Source organism: Coregonus clupeaformis, chromosome 7 (assembly GCF_020615455.1).
Source record: "Coregonus clupeaformis isolate EN_2021a chromosome 7, ASM2061545v1, whole genome shotgun sequence".
NCBI classification, from domain to species: Eukaryota; Metazoa; Chordata; class Actinopteri; order Salmoniformes; family Salmonidae; genus Coregonus; species Coregonus clupeaformis.
In genome coordinates, this window is record NC_059198.1 from 37,835,249 (window position 1) to 37,856,516 (window position 21,268).

Below are 21,268 nucleotides of genomic sequence, written 5' to 3' on the forward strand. Positions count from 1 at the left end.
GCACAGCGTGCTATCGACCCAGATCATATCGGATTTTCTGCTGGAATCACAGGACCCTAACGCCGGATCATCACAACTAGCTAGCTGCAACCGAATGGCTATTGTCGTTGGCTAATTACCATTGCCCCTTAGCAAGCACCAGTTAGCCTTGAGCTAGCCTCGAGCCAGGCCCATCTCTATCTACCTCTCTGTCAACCGGACGGGACCTCCTAGTGTTGACACGGAGCCCCGCCGATCCAACACGACTGGTCTGCCGATGAAATCGTCTGATGTGGTTTCAACAGGCTTCCTGTTACGACGTCGACCACAAAGACCCACCTGCTAGCACCTGCCCACTAGCACATGCAAGCCGTGGCCTCTTGCTCGCCAGTGCTGTAGCAGCCCCCGAACTACCTCCGAACTCTCCTATTGCTGTTCACTGGACCTTATGATAACTCAGCTATACAGCTGATGCCTGCTGGACTGTTCCTTTATACTGTACCGCATCCTGTTTATGTTTAGCCTCAGCCCAAACTTTGTCACCTTTACCAGCTGTTATCTTAGCTCTATCGAATAACACCTGAGATTGCTTTTTGCCTCTCTCCCATGTCAATATGCCTTGCTTATTGCTGTTTCGGTTATTTATTATTGTACTATTTCACTGTAGAGCCCCCAGTCCAGCTCAACCTGCCTTAGATAGCTCCTTTGTCCCACCCCCCATACACACGGAGACCGACTCAATCGGTGCCTCCAGTGATGCTATCTCTTTCATTGCTACCCAACGCTTAGGTTTACCTCCACTGTACTCATAGCCTTCCATATCCTTGTTTGTACATAATGCCCTGAATCTATTCTACAACACCTGGAAATCTGCCCCTTTTATTCTCTGTACCCAACGCACTAGAAGACCAGTTTTTTTTTTCTGTTCCTCTGGTGATGTAGAGGTTAACCCAGGCCCTGTAGCCCCCAGTATCACTCCTACTCCCCAGGCATTATCATTTGTTGACTTCTGTAACTGTAAAAGCCTTGGTTTCTTGCACGTTAACATCAGAAGCCTCCTCCCTAAGTTTGAGTTATTCACTGCGTTAGCACACTCCGCCAACCCTGATGTTCTAGCAGTGTCTGAATCCTGGTTTAGGAAGGCCACAAAAAATTCAGAAATGTCCATCCCCAACTACAACATTTTTCATCTCGATAGAACTGCCAAAGGGGGTGGGGTTGCAATCTACTGTAGAGATAGCCTGCAGAGCTCTATCATACTATCCAGGTCTGTGCCCAAACAGTTTGAGCTTCTACTTCTAAAAATCCACCTTTCCAGAAATAAGTCTCTCACTGTTGCCGCTTGCTACAGACCCCCCTCAGCCCCGAGCTGTGCCCTGGACACCATATGTGAACTGATTGCTCCCCATCTATCCTCAGAGTTCGTACTGCTTGGTGACCTAAACTGGGATATGCTTAACACCCTGGCCAACCTACAATCTAAACTAGATACCCTCAATCTCACACAAATTATCAACGAACCTACCAGGTACAACCCTGAATCTGTAAACATGGGCACCCTCATAGATATCATCCCGACAAATTGACCCTCAAAATACACCTCCGCTGTCTTCAACCAGGATGTCAGCGATCACTGCCTTATTGCCTGCGTCCATAATGGGTCCGCGGTCAAACCACCCCTCATCACTGTCAAAAGCTCCCTAAAACACTTTAGCGAGCAGGCCTTTCTAATTGACCTGGCCCGGGTATCCTGGATGGATTTTGACCTCATTCCGTCAGTAGAGGATGCCCGGTTGTTCTTTAAAAGTGCTTTCCTCTCAATCTTAAATAAGCATCGAACAGCGATATACAACTTTTCAGGGAAGTCAGGAACCAATATACACAATCAGTTAGGAAAGCAAAGGCTAGCTTTTTCAAACAGATATTTGCATCCTGTAGCACTCCAAACTCCTGTAACACTCCAAACTCCAAAAAGTTTTGGGACACTGTAAAGTCCATGGAGAATAAGAGCACCTCCTCCCATCTGCCCACTGCACTGAGGCTAGGAAACACTGTCACCACCAATAAATCTACAATAATCGAGAATTTCAATAAGCATTTTGCAATGGCTGGCCATGCTTTCCACCTGGCTACCACTACCCCGGCCACCAGCTCTGCACCCTCCGCTGCAACTTGCCCATGCCTCCCCCCGTTTCTAGACAATCTGGACCCTTTCTTTCTAAAACTAGCCGCCGAAATTGTCGCATCCCCTATTACTAGCCTGTTCAACCTCTCTTTCGTAACGTCTGAGATCCCCAGAGATTGGAAAGCTGCCGCGGTCATCCCCCTCTTCAAAGGGGGTGATACTCTAGATCCAAACTGTTACAGACCTATATCCATCCTGCCCTGCCTTTCGAAAGTATTTGAAAGCCAAGTTAACAAACAGATCACCGACCATTTCGATTTCCCATCGTACCTTCTCCGCTATGCAATCTAGTTTCTGAGCTGGTCATGGGTGCACCTCAGCCACGCTCAAGGTCCTAAACGATATTAAGACAGTACTGCACAGCCGTCTTCATCGACCTGGCCAAGGCTTTTGACTCTGTCAACCACCGCATTCTCATTGGCAGACTAAATAGCCTTGGTTTCTCAAATGACTGCATCACCTGGTTCACCAACTACTTCTCAGATAGAGTTCAATGTGTCAAATCGGAGGGCCTGTTCTCTGGACCTCTGGCAGTCTCTATGGGGGTGCCACAGGGTTCAATTCTCATGCCGACTCTATTCTCTGTGTATATCAATGATGCTGCTGGTGACGCTCGGATCCACCTCTATGTGGACAACATCATTTTGTATACATCTGGCCCTTCATTGGACACTGTGTTAACAAACCTCCAAACGAGCTTCAATGCCATACAACACTCCTTCAGTAGCCTCCAACTGCTCTTAAACACTAGTAAAACTAAATGCATGCTCTTCAACCGAACGCTGCTTGCACCCGCCCACCCGACTAGAATCACTACTCTCGGCGGGTCTGACCTAGAGTATGTGGACAACTACAAATACCTAGGTGTCTGGTTAGACTGTAAACTCTCCTTCCAGACTCACATTACAGTTTTTTCCAACTGCTTACACACGTTTTCAAAACTATGTCTCCTTTTTCCAAAACTCTACACACAATTCCCAAAACTGCACACACAAAATGCAAAATGCCTCACATCTCCTTCAAATTGTAACACTGCATTCAAAATGCCATAAACACATGTCAGAATGAAGCATTTGCATCAAATGGCAAACACTTCTTTCGCACTGCTTTGCTTTATCTTGGCCAGGTCGCAGTTGTAAATGAGAACTTGTTCTCAACTGGCTTACCTGGTTAAATAAAGGTGAAATACATATTTTTTTTAAACAACAATATAGGAATCACTACTAAACTTATTGTATGACCTCTTATACACTATATTAGGCCCTGCCTTTTTAACTTTGTTTTCCTAGATATGGCTACTATATTGTGATCACTACATCTAATGGATTTGGATACTGCTTTCAAACACATTTCTGCAGCATTAGTAAAGATGTTATCAATACATGTTGATGATGTAATTCCTGTGCTATTTGTAACTACCCTGGTAGGTTGATTGATAACCTGAACCAGGTTGCAGGCACTGGTTACAGTTTGAAGCTTTCTCTTGAGTGGGCAGCCTTATGAAAGCCATTTAATATTTAAATCACCCGGAAAATATACCTCTCTATTGATATCACATACATTATCAAGCATTTCACACGTTATCCAGATACTGACTCTTAGCACTTGGTGGTCTATAGCAGCTTCCCACCAGAATGGGCTTTAGGTGAGGCAGATGAACCTGTAGCCATATTACTTCAACAGTATTTAACATGAGATCCTCTCTAAGCTTTACAGGAATGTGGTTCTGAATATAAACCAACAATGCCCCCGTTGGCATTTCTGTATTTTCTGTAAATGTTATAACCATGTATTGCTACCACTGTATCATCAAAGGTATTATCTAAGTGAGTTTCAGAGATTGTCAGAATATGAATAGCATCTGTTACTAGCAAATTATTGATTTCATTTACCTTGTTTCTTAAGCTATATACAGTTGAAGTCGGAAGTTTACATACACTTAAGAGTCATTAAAACTCGTTTTCAACCACTCCACACATTTCTTGTTAACAAACAATAGTTTTGGTAAGGCCATCTACTTTGTCCACTTTTTGTATTAATATGTTGTTGTTTTTTTGTATTTAGCAGATGCTCTTATCCAGAGCGACTTACAGGAGCAATTAGGGTTAAGTGCCTTGCTCAAGGGCACATCGACAGATTTTTCACCTAGTTGGCTCATGGATTAGAACCAGCGACCTTTCGGTTACTGGCATAACGCTCTTAACCACTAAGCTACCTGCCGCCCCATACTTCGTGCATGACACAAGTCATTTTTCCAACAATTGTGTACAGACAGATTATTTCACTTATAATTCATTGTATCACAATTCCAGTGGATCAGAAGTTTACAAACACTAAGTTGACTGTGCCTTTAAACAACTTGGAAAATTCCAGAAAATTATATCTTGGCTTTAGAAGCTTCCTTTAGGCTAATTGACATCATTTGAGTCAATTGGAGGTGTACCTGTGGATGTATTTCAAGGCCTACCTTCAAACACAGTGCCTCTTTGCTTTCATGGGAAAGTCAAAAGAAATCAGCCAAGACCTCAGAAAAAAAATTGTAGACCTCCACAAGTCTGGTTTATCCTTGGGAGCAATTTCCAAACGCCTGAAGGTACCATGTTCATCTGTACAAACAATAGTACGCAAGTATAAACACCATGGGACCACGCAGCCATCATACCACTTAGGAAGGAGACACGTTCTGTCTCCTAAAGATGAACATACTTTGGTGCGAAAAGTGCAAATCAATCCCAAAGCTACAGCAAAGGACCTTGTGAAGATGCTGGAGGAAACAGGTACAAAAGTATCTATATCCACAGTAAAACAAGTCCTATATCGACATAACCTGAAAGGCCACTCAGCAAGGAAGAAGCCACTGCTCCAAAACCGCCATAAAAAAGCCAGACTACGGTTTGCAACTGCACATGGGGACAAAGATCTTACTTTTTGGAGAAATAGATGGCATCATGAGGAAGGAAAATTATGTGGATATATTGAAGCAACATCTCAAGACATCAGTCAGGAAGTTAAAGCTTGGTCGCAAATGGGTCTTCCAAATGGACAATGACCCCAAGCATACTTCCAAAGTTGTGGAAAAATGGCTTAAGGACAACAAAGTCAAGGTATTGGAGTGGCCATCACAAAGCCCTGACCTCAATCCAATGGAAAATTTGTGGGCAGAACTGAAAAAGTGTGTGCGAGCAAGGAGGCCAACAAACCTGACTCAATTACACCAGCTCTGTCAGGAGGAATGGGCCAAAATTCATCCAACTTATTGTGGGAAGCTTGTGGAAGGCAACCCGAAACGTTTGACCCAAGTTAAACCATTTAAAGGCAATGCTACCAAATATTAATTGACCCACTGGGAATGTGATGAAAGAAATAAAAGCGGAAATAAATCATTCTCTCTACTATTATTCTGACATTTCACATTCTTAAAATAAAGTGGTGATTCTAACTGACCTAAGACAGATAATTTTTACTAGGATTAAATGTCAGGAATTGTGAAAAACTGAGTTTAAATGTATTTGGCTAAGGTGTATGTAAACTTCAGACTTCAACTGTATGTTAGCCGATGTGAGTAAGACTTTTAAGCAGGTCAACATTCACAAGGCCGCAGGGCCAGACGAATTACCAGGACGTGTACTCCGAGCATGTGCTGACCAACTGGCAAGTGTCTTCACTGACATTTTCAACATGTCCCTGACTGAGTCTGTAATACCAACATGTTTCAAGCAGACCACCATAGTCCCCGTGCCCAAGAACTCTAAGATAACCTGCCTAAATGACTACCGACCCGTAGCACTGACGTCTGTAGCCATGAAGTGCTTTGAAAGACTGGTTATAGCTCACATCAACAGCATAATCCCAGAAACCCTAGACCCACTCCAATTTGCATACCGCCCCAACAGATCCACAGATGACGCAATCTCTATCGCACTCCACACTGCCCTTTCCCACCTGGACAAGAGGAACACCTACGTGAGAATGCTATTCATTGACTACAGCTCAGCATTCAACACCATAGTGCCCTCTAAGCTCATCACTAAGCTAAGGATCCTGGGACTAAACACCTCCCTCTGCAACTGGATCCTGGACTTCCTGACGGGCCGCCCCCAGGTGGTAAGGGTAGGTAACAACACATCTGCCACACTGATCCTCAACACGGGGGCCCCTCAGGGTGCGTGCTCAGTCCCCTCCTGTACTCTCTGTTCACCCATGACTGCATGGCCAGGCACGACTCCAACACCATCATTAAGTTTGCCGACGACACAACAGTGGTAGGCCTGATCACCGACAACGATGAGACAGCCTATAGGGAGGAGGTCAGAGATCTGGCCGTGTGGTGCCAGGACAACAACCTCTCCCTCAACGTGACCAAGACAAAGGAGATGATTGTGGACTACAGGAAAAAAAAGAGGACTGAGCACGCCCCATTCTCATCGACGGGGCTGTAGTGGAACAGGTTGAGAGCTTCAAGTTCCTTGGTGTCCACATCACCAACGAACTATCATGGTCCAAACACACCAAGACAGTCGTGAAGAGGGCACAACAAAGCCTATTCCCCCTCAGGAGACTAAAAAGATTTGGCATGGGTCCTCAGATCCTCAAAAAATTCTACAGCTGCACCATCGAGAGCATCCTGACTGGTTGCATCACCGCCTGGTATGGCAACTGCTTGGCCTCTGACCGCAAGGCACTACAGAGGGTAGTGCGTACGGCCCAGTACATCACTGGGGCAAAGCTTCCTGCCACCCAGGACCTCTATACCAGGCGGTGTCAGAGGAAGGCCCTCAAAATTGTCAAAGACTCCAGCCACCCTAGTCATAGACTGTTCTCTCTGCTACCGCACGGCAAGCGGTACCGGAGTGCCAAGTCTAGGTCCAAAAGACTTCTCAACAGCTTCTACCCCCAAGCCATAAGACTCCTGAACAGCTAATCATGGCTACCCGGACTATTTGCACTGCCCCCCCACCCCCATCCCTTTTACGCTGCTGCTACTCTGTTAAGTATTTATGCATAGTCACTTTAACTCTACCCACATGTACATATTACCTCAACTACCTCAACTAGCCGGTGCCCCCGCACATTGACTCTGCAACGGTACCCCCCTGTATATATAGCCTCCCTACTGTCACTTTATTTTACTTCTGCTCTTTTTTGTTGTTTTATTCTTACTTTTTTTGTTTAAAATAAATGCACTGTTGGTTAAGGGCTGTAAGTAAGCATTTCACTGTAATGTCTGCACCTGTTGTATTCGGCGCATGTGACCAATACAATTTGATTTGATTTGATTTGATGTTAACGTGGGCTATTTTTAACACTTCTGGTATACGATTGTTTTTCTTGCTTTATCGGGAAGCTTAGCAGTGGTAGACATGCTCAGGTTATATATGTTAGTGCAGGTGAGCTGCACACAAAGGATCCAGGAACCCACCTCAGTGCTAACAGTATAACTCTGGTTCATAGGCATATCATTACTGCATACAATAGCTGTAGGATCAGCAGAGGCATTCAGGGCAGCTAGAGGGACATTAATTAGGTTACTTACATTGTGTCTTGCAACGCCCCTAGGATAATGTACATTTGATGAATCATTATGACAACTCAGCGACACAATGGTAGGGATTAAATGAGCTGGACTTGGGTCATTGATAAGTAATTGTCTCAACAGAGCCTTATAATGCTGTGAAAGGATCCAGGAACCCAAATGATTTGGGTGGATCCCGTCCTCCTTATAATACAAGCTTTGTTTCCAGAAGGTATCAAAAGTGTCAATAAATGTTACACCCACAGAGCTGCAATAGTCTCGTAGCCAGTTATGGAGGGCTAAAAGTCTGCTGAACCGTTCAATGCCACAATTTAGGGAGGGCAGAGGGCCAGATATTATGGGGCGCTTGTTGGTGTCAAGTAGAGACCCAATCAGTTATTTAAAATCCATCTTCAGCTGAGCTGCCCTTCATAATGTCATTCGACCCCACATGAACCATGACAGTATCAGTCCCCGGTGACTGACTCACAGCCTCGGGAAGCAACCTGGTGATATCCTAAACTTTTGCCCCAGGAAAACACAAAGTCTTTGCCCCAGGTACAGATATATGCCTCACCATCGAACTCCCTATCACAATGGCCAGAATGATCCGGCCTCTGCCGTGTCTCGAAGCAGATTGCGAGGCCAGAGCCACAGAACTCACCTGAGAAGAGGGCTGCTGAGACGCCCGGCTGTGTGCAGGCCACAACAGCCAAAGGGACAGAGCTCTGATCCAGAGAGCACGGCCCAGCGGAGGGTTGTCCAGGGGACTTAAATGTTCCCTCCATGGCCGCGGATGCCCCTACCATCGCCTTGCACAACTGTGTTGTTGTCTGTCTCTCGTTGAATGTGGAGAGTGAGAGAGAAGCGCAGTGGGGCGGGTGATGTCTGAGTCGGTTGTCAGTGGCAGGTCGCCGGCTGTTCCTTGCTACGCACCGGCCCGGCTGCGTGTTAGCGTTTGGTGTAGCCTCCCAGAGCTGTGTCGGCCGTGTCCCCAGTGTCGTCTACATCAGTACCGTTAGGGCCTGTATCAGCTTGGTTCCTGCTTTCATTAGTACTGTTACCACATGTCAGTTGTGTTACGTCTGATTCAGTAATACTTAACCCCTAACCCTAACCTTAACCCCTAGCCTAGCTAACGTTAGCCACCTAGCTAGCCTAGCTAACATTAGCCACCTAGCTAGCCTAGCTAATGTTAGCCTCAACAATTTGGAATTTGTGTAATGTACACATGCGTTATGAAGAAAGAAAATCGTGTAATACACAAAAATGCGTTGTGATGAAAATCTTGTAATACACATGAAAAAGTTGACTTTTTCGTGTGCCTGTCATGAATTTCGAATAAGTAATTTGTGTCTATTTCACAATAAGCTGTGATAGTGTGTTGGCCATTAAGTCACTTAAAGACATAATGCATCAGCTGCTGCAATCCACACACACACCAGCCAGATCGCTCAAGATTGACTTCGAAATTGGACGTTGGAAAATGCCTTCAAAACCGACCACACTTCAAAATTTGATGTCTGCATCAACTTTGAAATTTGACGTTTGGAGCAACTTTGAGATTTGATGTTTAGAGAAGCGTGGATAAACGTCAGAATCTGAAGTCAAATTGGTAAAACCGTGAGATCTTGTTACACACACACACACACACACACTCGCACACAATTCTCCCCTTTAAGATTTTCACAGTAGAAAAGCAGTTACATTGTTAAGACGTACCTGCAAGCTATGTGTCTATGTAGTACTGCATGCTGGATCTGTGTGTTAATGTGTGTGTACCTATCTTTCTCCTGAAGGAGTTGCAGTTTGAGAGGCTGACCCGTGAGCTGGAGGCAGAGAGACAGATTGTATCCACCCAGCTGGAGAGATGCAAGCTGGGCTCTGAGACCGGTGGAAGTATGAGCAGCATCAGGTAACACACCTGACTGTGTGTGCGCCAGTGGCGGTTCTAGACACATTTTACTAGGGGGGCCAAGGAGGGGCCAGTGTTTAATCAGGGGGGCACACATAAAAAAACTGGCAACACATGATATTCAAAGATTATAAACTTTATTTTACTTTAAAATCATATGACATTTATTATAACACGTATTTTGTACAAGAGTGCAGATGCAAGAGAGATAGTGCCATAAAAATGAAAAAAAATAAAAAATAAAAATAAAAAAAGTACAGGGTACAAATACAGGGTTCATATTCAATGTGAACAAAACTCCAGGATACAACAAAGGGTACAACAATGTGCCATTTCCTATTTATGGAAGCCCCACTACTGTGGACAGTTGATTCCACATTTTGTTTTAAGAAAGAAAACTTTCTGAGTGATTTATAAACAAAACACACTACCCTGTATCCATTTAGGTAAAATAAACCAAATCAGAAAAGAAATTCAATTCAAAGAGGCTTTACTAGCATGACCATATTGACATACAATATTGCTAAAGCACATAAACAGGGAAACGTGTTACACATTAACATCCAGTAGTCCAATAGGATGCAGACAATAAACATTAAGTTAACATTCGTTTAAAAGCAACAATCATGTCAACACAATGTAGCAATATGAACAACACTGATGGATATCAGCAACAACATGAAAACAAGAATATTACAGGTGTCTGTGTGTGTGTGTGTGTGTGTGTCTGTGTCTTTGTGTACTTCACTGTCAGTTGATGAGCAGGTGTACAAAAAAGGCTTTACAACATATATGGGCAAGTCCATTTAGGACAGCACATTTCCACCATAGTTCACATTAGGAAAAAATGACAGCATGAATGCTCACTAAACAAACATATACTACATATACCTTTTATACACATTTTTTTTCAGTAATTTTTAAGAGTGAAAGGGAAGTAAGCAATCGCTCATCATAGGATCATACATATTTCAGTTACAATATTAGTTACAATATTAGTGTTAGTTAGATCATCATGTCAAAGCTGGACCTGCAAAGTCTGAACGACACAAGTGTGCAATGATTGGAGTGATTTTGTTTCTTTTTTTTCTTGCTTTGCTTGTTTTCAAAAGGAAAAATCATAGTTGGTAAAAAATAAAATAAACTTTCGTTGAAAGGTATCACACTGTATAATTTACAAATATCTAAAGAGGTTTAGTGGATGCCATAAAACATCTGTGGAGCTTGAAGATTTGTAGTACATAGATGTTTGGCAGAGATAATTCAAAAGAATAAAATCATAAACTCTATCTATCTATCTATCGAGAGAGAGAGAGAGAGAGAGAGAGAGAGAGAGAAGTGTTTCCTTAGAGCAGTACATGCAGCAATCACTTAATGGAGTGATGTCATAATGGGCCACAAAACTTTGGGGATGTGGATGGAAAGTTACAGGCAGGAGAGGGGAACCAACAGAAGCAGGTCTTGAGACATGAGTTTGCCCCTTTTTGAAAACCTCTTGAGAGAGGATTGGTGGGATATATATACATACATACAAACATACATACACTCTAGTAGTGTGTGGAACTACTGGTACTGTGAGGAAAAAAAGATAGATGATGTAAAATGAAAAATAAAACAAGCTTCAGCTTCTTAAGACACGGTGGGTTCATCTAAGTAGACACATGTAACTTCATGTGGACACCAGACTGTCTTTGTCTACACATCTAACTTCATATGGACCCCAGACCGTCTCTGTTTACACATGTAACTTCATATGGACACCAGACTCTTTGTCTACACATGTAACTTCATATGGGCACCAGACTGTCTCTGTCTACACATGTAACTTCATATGGACACCAGACTGTCTTTGTTTACACATTTAACTTCATATGGGCACCAGACTGTCTCTGTCTACACATGTAACTTCATATGGACACCAGACTGTCTCTGTCTACACATGTAACTTCATATGGACACCAGACTCTTTGTCTACACACGTAACTTCATGTGGACACCAGACTAACTCCATTCATTTTACCGGTGGTATTGAGAACAGATAAACCCACCGTGTCTTAAGAAGCTCAAGCTTGTTGTTTTATTGTTCATTATATCTCTTTTTCCTCACAGCGGCACTCATACGCTACTAGCGTATATATCATATAGATACACTACAGCAACAGGATACGGCGGTTGTGCTGTCTGGCAAAACGGTCCACAAATACATCAAGATCCAGAGCCTTGGCCCTTCTGGACTCTATGCTCAGGACACCAAGATCACTGAGTCTCTCATCACTAGTGGTGGACCGCAGGAAGGTTTTTATCAGTTTCAGTGTGGAGAAACTGCGTTCGCAAGAGGCTGAGCTTACAGGAAGGGTTACAGCAATCTTGCACAGTCTAAAGAGCTCAAAGAAAACTTCCCTGTATGGCTCAATAAAACAAACCAGCTCAACTGTACTGCATGGCTTTTTGACTTCACCACTCTGTATTTTTCTGTCCAAAACTCTCTTAAATTGATGGAGCTCATGCCCTAAATCATCAATGTCTGCATTATACAAACGGCCAAATGAAAAAAACATTGCTCTCCTTTAAAAAGGTATCACTCTGGGGACTGAGAGACTGTATGCTTCTCATGAGCTCACAGTTTGTATTGGAGAAACGTCTGTTCAACTCATTGAGCATGCTGTCAATTACAGGATAGAAAAATGATGTGAGAAACATATCTTTGTCACGTTCTACCTCCCTCTGACCAACAGTGCTTAGCGTGCAGTAGCCACTGAGTCTAGAGCTCAGCATTTTCTGACGTTTCGCCACTGACCTTGTTGCAGAATCACACTGCTCACAAATATTCAATGCTTCATCCCACAACTCATCAAAGAAAGACTCCTGCCTGTGGTCTTTCAATGTCAGGACTAAAGCATTTACTAAGTCAACAGCACTTGACAGATCAACAGTTTGTGACTGTAACATGTCAGACAATAGCTTTGTCTCCCCAAACAACTTACGCAGAGTAACAAGATGCACAACAAATTCTAGGTCAATTTGAGCAAGAAGACCTCGGGCCTCAACAGTTCTTTCACCATGACGTTCTTGAGCAATCTCTTGCAGTAGTCGTTTAAGGGCAGGTAGAGTGTCCATGATATTACGTAGGGCTAGAAATCGGCATGACCAACGTGTGTCGCTTAAACGTTGCAGCTCTCTGGTTCTGCCATACATTTCTCTTTGGAGAGACAGCCATTTTGGGTGCACATATGAGGAAGAAGTAAACATATAAAGACTCTGTAACAAAGAAAAAAACTCCTCCGTTTCTGGGACACTTTTGACTACATCAACTAACACTAAATTCAGACAATGAGCACTACAATGGACGTAGAAGGCAAATTTAGCCTGTTCTTTGATCCTTGCCTGAACCCCCTGAATGCTTACCGCTCATAACGGCAGCGCCATCGTACGCTTGGCCTACGAGGTTATTTTTGTAGTCCAGGCCATAACGTTCCAGTAAGTGTACTATTTTTCCAGTAAGCCCTGCTGCATCTAACCTCTCTGCAGATTCAAAATGGAGAAAACTCTCCTTAATGGCCCCATTGTAATAGTACCTGAGTGTGAAGGACATCTGTTCTTTTTTGAAATATCCTTTGTTTCATCTGCCATGACGCTAAAAACCTCACTTTTCTTCACTTCTTCTATGATTTCAGACCGAACCATTTCTGCCAAACAACCCAAAACCTCATTCTGGATGATCTTGCTTGTGTACTTTGCATTGTGAATGGAAGTTAATCTTCTCTTAACAAGTTGGTCGTGGTTAGCAACTGTGTTAAGAATTTCCCTAAAGTTTCCTTTGTTAGTGGACCCTTCAGATTCATCATGTCCTCTTTGTGCTATGTTTTGTGTAGCTGTAAGCAACAGCACTTCCCCAACTGTTTTAATGTATGCCTGATTTTCTTGTACTTGTTTAGTGTGTTCTTTGTCAAGGAGATCTGTTAGTGTTGCGTCAGTTCTAACAGCTCTTTGATAATCCCTCCATGCGATCATTGCACACTTGTGTCGTTCAGACTTTGCATGTAGTGAAAACCCTGCATTTGTCATAGTTGCCTTTTTCCAGTTTGTAAAACCAGGTGTTGAAACAAAAACGGTGTCTGGGGCATTTGGTGTGCTAAAATGTCTACATGCATAGCAACATGTAGAGTCCGTCATTACAGAATACTCAAGCCATGGATGAGTAGTGTACCAGTTTGGTCTGAAGCTTCGTCTTCTGTCCCCCATCAGTGTGGTTGGGAATATCTTCAAGTTCGGCTGTACTGGTACGTCATACTTAGACTTGCTGATATCTGAAGAAGATGGACAGTAAACATAGGGCACAACTACAACATTTATTTACTGTATATCTGCATGTATTTCAAAATGTAGGCAAAGTATTTACTTAAAAAAAAAAACAGAGCCATATTGACACAAAAAGAATTAACAGCAGAAAGCAGCATTTTAAGGACACCCAGCAGGCCTACCATTACATTGTAATTGCATTGCTTTGCAAATAGTAAGAACCTTCCTCATCACAAACCTGATGGTGCAGTACTTGATCCACATGGATCCACTTGCTGTCCCTCTGGCTGTTCATCTCTCTGTCCCTGTATGCTTTCTTCTTCATGCTTCTCACCCTCTTCTTCATTCTCCTCGCCCTCTTCTTCATTCTCCTCACCCTCTTCTTCATCCTCCTCACCCTCTTCTTCATCCTCCTCACCCTCTGGACTTTCCCTCTCTTTGTCAGACCCCTCACTTTCATCACATGCTGGCTCTCCCTCTTCCTCAACTTTCTCAAAACCTCGATTTGTTTCTCTCACTTTTTTGTTTGCTGGGGCAAAAAATGACTTTATGTCCCTTCCTCGTTTCATGATAACTATTAGAAGAAGAAAAACGTAGGGGCATGCATTACATTTTGTTACCTAACCATCCCTCCCTACTTAACACTGGCAGATAACCTGTTGATTACTTTACTAAAAATGTATTTGTTATCGCGATGCAACAGCCAAGACGGATGAAGTTACGTGGTTAACATCACAACATTGTGTAGACCTAGCAAGGATAGCCTACTAACATTTGGATATTTGCTTCTGCTTCGATGAGTTTGCTTAGATATGATTACATTTCTAAACAAATCGAGACCAGACATTTAAAAACTTGATTTGATTTATGTGTGAGGAACAAAAGGAACATGTAGGCTATGTGCAAGAACAACAAGTCACTTATGATATTAAATCGTTTTTCTTACCTTCGACTCCTGCAAATCGTAGCTCCTCTCGCAAATAGTAGTTGCTGAGCTCTCATTCACCGAAGCAGCACCACACGTGGCAGGCAGGCAGATGGCAGGATACAGTTTTTGGGTGCGCCACTCTAATTTACCCGTGTAGAACGTTGCCGTGTAGAGCGTTGCATTAGTTCCGCTTTTGGCGCTCGCGTGTAAAATAGTTATAAATTCATAATTTTTTATTTGGTCAGCACGGGGGGGCCACAGGGGTGGCCAGGGACATTTCCAGGGAGGCACGGGCCTCCCCCGGCCTCCGTGTAAAACCGCCACTGGTGTGCGCGTGCGTGTGTGTGTGTGTGTGTGCCTGTTTAGAATGGCCAGCTAGCTCCCAGGGTGGAACTCTCTTTATAAGCATTCTCTCAGGGGGACACATTAATCTGTGACACCCTCTGACTATATCTGCACACCTTGAAATGAACTGAGAGGAGAACGACTGTTGGTCCCTAGTCCTATTGTGTGTGTGTGTGTGTGTGAGGGGGATGTGTGTGTGTGTGTGTGTGTGTGTGAGGGGGATGTGTGTGTGTGTGTGTGTGAGGGGGGGTGTGTGTGTGTGTGTGAGGGGGATGTGTGTGTGTGCGTGTGCGTGCGTGGCCAAGCTAACTGTCGTCATGGGAGAGATCCTTTAATATTCTAGTGTTAATTAGAATGGCCCTAGATTGTCCAATAACGGTTAAATAATGTTTGGCAATTATGAGTCTGACCTTGGGGTGCAAAAAGTGTCGGCAAATTGTTTTCAGACAACGGAGAAAGAGCACTTAATGGAAAGAGGGAGGGAGGAGGATGAAGGAAGTAGATATGGAGAGAGGAGGGGGGCGGCAGAGAGGAGAGGATGTCAGCATCTGACTAGCGTGTTAATGAATTAGCTTCTGTACGCTAACAGCTCTGAGAGAGAGACAGTGGAGCAAAGCGGAACTGAATTCAGACTGTGTGTGTGAGTGTGTGTGTGTGTGTGAGTGTGTGTGCGTGTGTGTGTGTGTGTGTGTGGCAGCTTCTGGGGTCTCTCTCTGCCTCATAGACAATGCCGATAATGATGGCGGTTACACTATTTAGAGATGGAGTGAGAGGGATAGAGGGAGAAGGAGAGAGGAGTTATGAGGGGGTGGCAGTGATTATACTCTTCTGACTGTCAGCAGGAGAGTGTGTGTGTGTGTGTGTGTGTGTGAGAGTGAGTGTGAGTGTGTGAGAGTGTGAGTGTGAGTGTGTGAAAGTGTGAGTGTGAGAGTGTGAGTGTGAGTGTGAGTGTGAGAGTGTGAGTGAGTGTGTGAGTGTGTGAGTGTGAGAGTGTGAGAGTGTGAGAGTGTGAGAGTGTGAGAGTGTGAGAGTGTGAGTGTGAGTGTGAGAGTGAGAGTGAGAGTGAGAGTGTGAGTGTGAGTGTGAGTGTGAGTGTGAGTGTGAGTGTGTGAGTGTGAGTGTGTGAGTGTGAGTGTGTGTGTGTGAGAGTGTGAGTGTGTGAGAGTGTGAGTGTGTGAGTGTGAGAGTGTGAGTGTGAGAGTGTGAGTGTGAGAGTGTGAGAGTGTGAGAGTGTGAGAGTGTGAGAGTGAGAGTGTGAGTGAGAGTGTGAGTGAGAGTGAGAGTGAGAGTGTGAGTGTGAGTGTGAGGTGAGTGTGAGTGTGAGTGTGAGTGTGTGAGTGTGAGTGTGTGTGTGTGTGTGCTTGTGCATGCATACTTATGTGTGTGTGTGTGCATCAAACTCAGACACCGTGTGTTCCCATGTCAAAAGCAGAGAGGTACTCTAATAAACTCACTGACTGGAGAGACAGAAGGATGGATGAAAAACACTGTCTCAAATATTTCCTTATCAAACATTCATGGTTTAGAAACAGTAGTTAGGAGTGTCCGGGACCAGCTAGGACAACTGACATACTTTCACCGTAACCAATCATTGGTAAGGTCAACTGATTAGCCTACTGCTAGCCAATCATCTGCCAGGAGAGAATAGTGAGTGAAGCATATCCTCTTGGTCTACATGATGAACTATGAACTCAGCATGATGAACTATGAACTCAGCATGATGAACTATGAACTCAGCCTGATGAACTATGAACTCAGCATGATGAACTATGAACTCAGCCTGATGAACTATGAACTCAGCATGATGAACTATGAACTCAGCATTATGAACTATGAACTCAGCATGATGAACTATGAACTCAGCATTATGAACTATGAACTCAGTATGATGAACTATGAACTCAGCATTATGAACTATGAATTCAGCATTATGAACTCAGCATTATGAACTATGAACTCAGCATTATGAACTCAGCATTATGAACTATGAACTCAGCATTATGAACTATGAATTAAGCATTATGAACTCAGCATTATGAACTATGAACTCAGCATTATGAACTCAGCATTATGAACTATGAACTCAGCATTATGAACTCAGCATTATGAACTCAGCATTATGAACTCAGCACAATGAACTCAGCAGGAGCTCCATTCTGGTGTTATTCTCATGTTGAACACTGAGCCTGTATGTGGCTTCTCTCCAGGACTGCCCCAGCTCTATAGCCTGTGTGTGGCTTCTCTCCAGGACTGCCCCAGCTCTATAGCCTGTATGGGGCTTCTCTCCAGGACTGCCCCAGCTCTATAGCCTGTGTGTGGCTTCTCTCCAGGACTGCCCCAGCTCTATAGCCTGTATGTGGCTTCTCTCCAGGACTGCCCCAGCTCTATAGCCTGTATGTGGCTTCTCTCCAGGACTGCCCCAGCTCTATAGCCTGTATGTGGCTTCTCTCCAGGACTGCCCCAGCTCTATAGCCTGTATGTGGCTTCTCTCCAGGACTGCCCCAGCTCTATAGCCTGTGTGTGGCTTCTCTCCAGGACTGCCCCAGCTCTATAGCCTGTGTGTGGCTTCTCTCCAGGACTGCCCTAGCTCTGTAGCCTGTATGTGGCTTCTCTCCAGGACTGCCCCAGCTCTATAGCCTGTATGTGTGTGTGTGGGTTTGTTTGTTAGTTTGTTTGTTTGCATGTGTATTGTATGTATGCACAAGCATGAATGTGTGTGTGTGTGTGTGTGTGTGTGTCTGTGTGTGCACTGAGAGTGTGTGTGTGTGCGTAGCCTGCATTCTAATCCATACATCAGGCCTGGCTGAGGACCAACCCTGCTGGCAGTCGTCCTCCTAGCTGCCTGTGTAATAATGTGATTACTCCCCATATGTGACGGCTTTGCCTTGCTAAGCTTTGTCTGACATCTGTTTGTGTGTGTGATGTGTGTGTGTGTATGGAGGATATGTGTGTGTGTGTGTGTGATGTGTGTGTGTCTGTGTGTGATATCTTGCTGGCCTGTCTGCTCATATGACGCTTGGCAGCTAGTATTGTGTGAGTGACAGGGGTCTTTTAATAGATACATGCGAGGCTTTATAACCCAGCCAACTCAATATCTTAGTCTGGATATTAACAGATGTAATGTTAGTGTGTGGCTGATCAGAGATTCATCTGTATTCACAGAGACTTCTCTAACCGTCCCAAATGGCACCCTATTCCAAACAAAGTGCACACATTTTGACCGGCCTCATAGGGCTCTGATTAAAACTAGTGAATAGGGTGCCATTTGGGACGCATTCAGAAACCATCCCTCTCACAGACAGGCCAGGGCCAGAAATAGATCTAAATGACTGAAATGTGTGAAGATGGAAATCCGTTTTATTTGTAATGTTAGTGGAAATCATGTTGGACATACTCTGTTGACCACTGTGTGTGTGTTTTGCATACGTGTGTGTTGTGAGTATGTGTGTGTGTTTTCTGGAGGTGCCACCCTGCCTCTCCTCAGGAGTGTTCCGCTCCATAAAGCCGTTCAGGCACCTCCACAGACGCCTCTCTGGGCTGAGGACCCTGGCAATCCGTAGTGGCGAGACACACCCAGGGTGCTCATGGGTAACATCTGTTCTCTCAGCAAGTGTTCAGCACGCTGCAGAACGGTTATGGCGGTTACCAGTAGCGCACACACACACACCCCATGCCGGGGCTCAGACCCAAGTATCTAAGTGTTAAAGTGGAACCTGGAGTGACAACATTCACTAAAAGCTGTCAGAAGGTTACCCTGCCAGGCAGTGTCTCTCTCTCTCTCTCTCTCTCTCTCTCTCTCTCTCTCTCTCTCTCTCTCTCTCTCTCTCTCCCCCTTCCCTTTCAGCTAGCATTACAGTCACCCAGGCCAGAGCTGATATGTGCTCTGTGTGTCAATACAATGTTGGCAGGCTACAGGAAGTAGACTGAAACTATTGGCAGGCTAAAGGAAGTAGACTGAAACTGTTGGCAGGCTACAGGAAGTAGACTGAAACTGTTGGCAGGCTACAGTAAGTAGAATCAAACTGTTGACAGGCTACAGGAAGTAGACTCCAATTGTTGATGGGCTACAGGAAGTAGACTCTGCCTATAGTGCTGGGTAGGAAGTGACTGCATCCTCCTGTAACTCTGCCTATAGTGCTGGGTAGGAAGTGACTGCATCCTCCTGTAACTCTGCCTATAGTGCTGGGTAGGAAGTGACTGCATCCTCCTGTAACTCTGCCTATAGTGCTGGGTAGGAAGTGACTGCATCCTCCTGTAACTCTGCCTATAGTGCTGGGTAGGAAGTGACTGTATCCTCCTGTAACTCTGCCTATAGTGCTGGGTAGGAAGTGACTGCATCCTCCTGTAACTCTGCCTATAGTGCTGGGTAGGAAGTGACTGCATCCTCCTGTAACTCTGCCTATAGTGCTGGGTAGAAAGTGATGGATGATACTGGGTGATAAGTGATGCTTCTAAACCACAGTCCAACAGGAGAGAGAGAGAGAGAGAGAGAGAGAGAGAGAGAGAGAGAGAGAGAGAGAGAGAGAGAGAGAGAGAGAGAGAGAGAGAGAGAGAGAGAGAGAGAGAGAGAGAGAGAGAGAGAGAGAGAGAGAGAGAGAGAGAGAGAGAGAGAGAGAGAGAGAGAGAGAGAGAGAGAGAGAGAGAGGTTTAATGGCTATGCCAGGTGAGTATTAATCATGCAGGTACTGTATATCATGTCAGTAGATGGAACAACAAGTGTTTCGGCCTAGCAGGAAACAACCCTGTGATTAATATGCAAATGAGAGGGAAGCATAGGAATCGGGGGAGCAAAAGAAACAACCCTAAACGAGTGAGAGAGGGATGGAGGGACGGAGGGAGAGATGGAGGTAGAGAGGGATGGAGGGAGAGAGGGATGGAGGGAGAGATGGACGGATGGAGGGAGAGAGGGATGGAGGGATGGAGGGACGGAGGGAGGGATGGAGGGAGAGAGGGATGGAGGGACGGAGGGAGGGATGGAGGGAGAGAGGGATGGAGGGACGGAGGGAGGGAGAGAGGGATGGAGGGAGAGAGGGAGAGAGGGATGGAGGGAGAGAGGGAGAGATGGACGGATGGAGGGAGAGAGGGATGGAGGGAGAGAGGGATGGAGGGAGAGAGGGATGGAGGGACGGAGGGAGGGATGGAGGGAGAGAGGGATGGAGGGGACGGAGGGAGGGATGGAGGGAGAGAGGGATGGAGGGACGGAGGGAGGGAGAGAGGGATGGAGGGAGAGAGGGAGAGAGGGATGGAGGGAGAGAGGGAGAGAGGGATGGAGAGAGAGAGGGATGGAGGGACGGAGGGAGAGAGGGAGAGAGGGATGGATGGAGAGAGGGAGAGAGGGATGGAGGGAGAGAGGGATGGAGGGAGAGAGGGATGGAGGGAGAGAGGGGGGGAGAGAGGGATGGAGGGAGAGAGGGATGGAGGGAGAGAGGGAGAGAGGGATGGAGGGAGAGAGGGATGGGGAGAGAGGGATGGAGGGACGGAGGGACGGAGGGATGGAGGGATGGAGGGAGAGAGGGATGGAGGGAGAGAGGGAGAGAGGGATGGAGGGAGAGAGGGATGGAGGGACGGAGGTATGGAGGGAGAGAGGGATGGAGGGAGAGAGGGATGGAGGAGAGAGGGATGGAGGGAGAGAGGGATGGGGGAGAGAGGGACGGAGGGAGAGAGGGATGAAGGGACGGAGGGAGAGAGGGATGGAGGGACGGGGGAGAGAGTGATGGAGGGAGAGAGGAGGGAGGGACGGAGGGAGAGAGGGGTGGAGGGACGGAGGGATGGAGGGACGGAGGGAGAGAGGGATGGAGGGACGGAGGGAGAGAGGGAGAGGGACGGAGGGATGGAGGGACGGAGGGATGGAGGGAGGGAGGGACGGAGGGATGGATGGAGGGACGGAGGGAGAGAGGGACGGAGGGACGGAGGGACGGAGGGATGGAGGGATGGAGGGAGAGAGGGATGGAGGGAGAGAGGGATGGAGGGAGAGAGGGATGGAGGGAGAGAGGGATGGAGGGATGGGGAGAGAGGGACGGAGGGAGAGAGGGATGGAGGGACGGAGGGAGAGAGGGATGGAGGGACGGGGGGAGAGAGTGATGGAGGGAGAGAGGGATGGAGGGA

At 45.7% G+C, this 21,268-nt stretch overlaps 1 protein-coding gene across 1 annotated transcript in view; it reads left to right on the forward strand.

The window, feature by feature from the left end:
• The window catches only part of LOC121569333 (catenin delta-2-like), a 461,200-nt gene that overhangs the window by 153,326 nt on the left and 286,606 nt on the right, over nt 1-21,268 (forward strand). Inside the window, exon 3 of the mRNA XM_041880205.2 lies at nt 9,476-9,591. Within this exon, the coding sequence (XP_041736139.2) occupies nt 9,476-9,591 (116 nt within the window). The remainder of the gene's footprint in view (nt 1-9,475; nt 9,592-21,268) is intronic.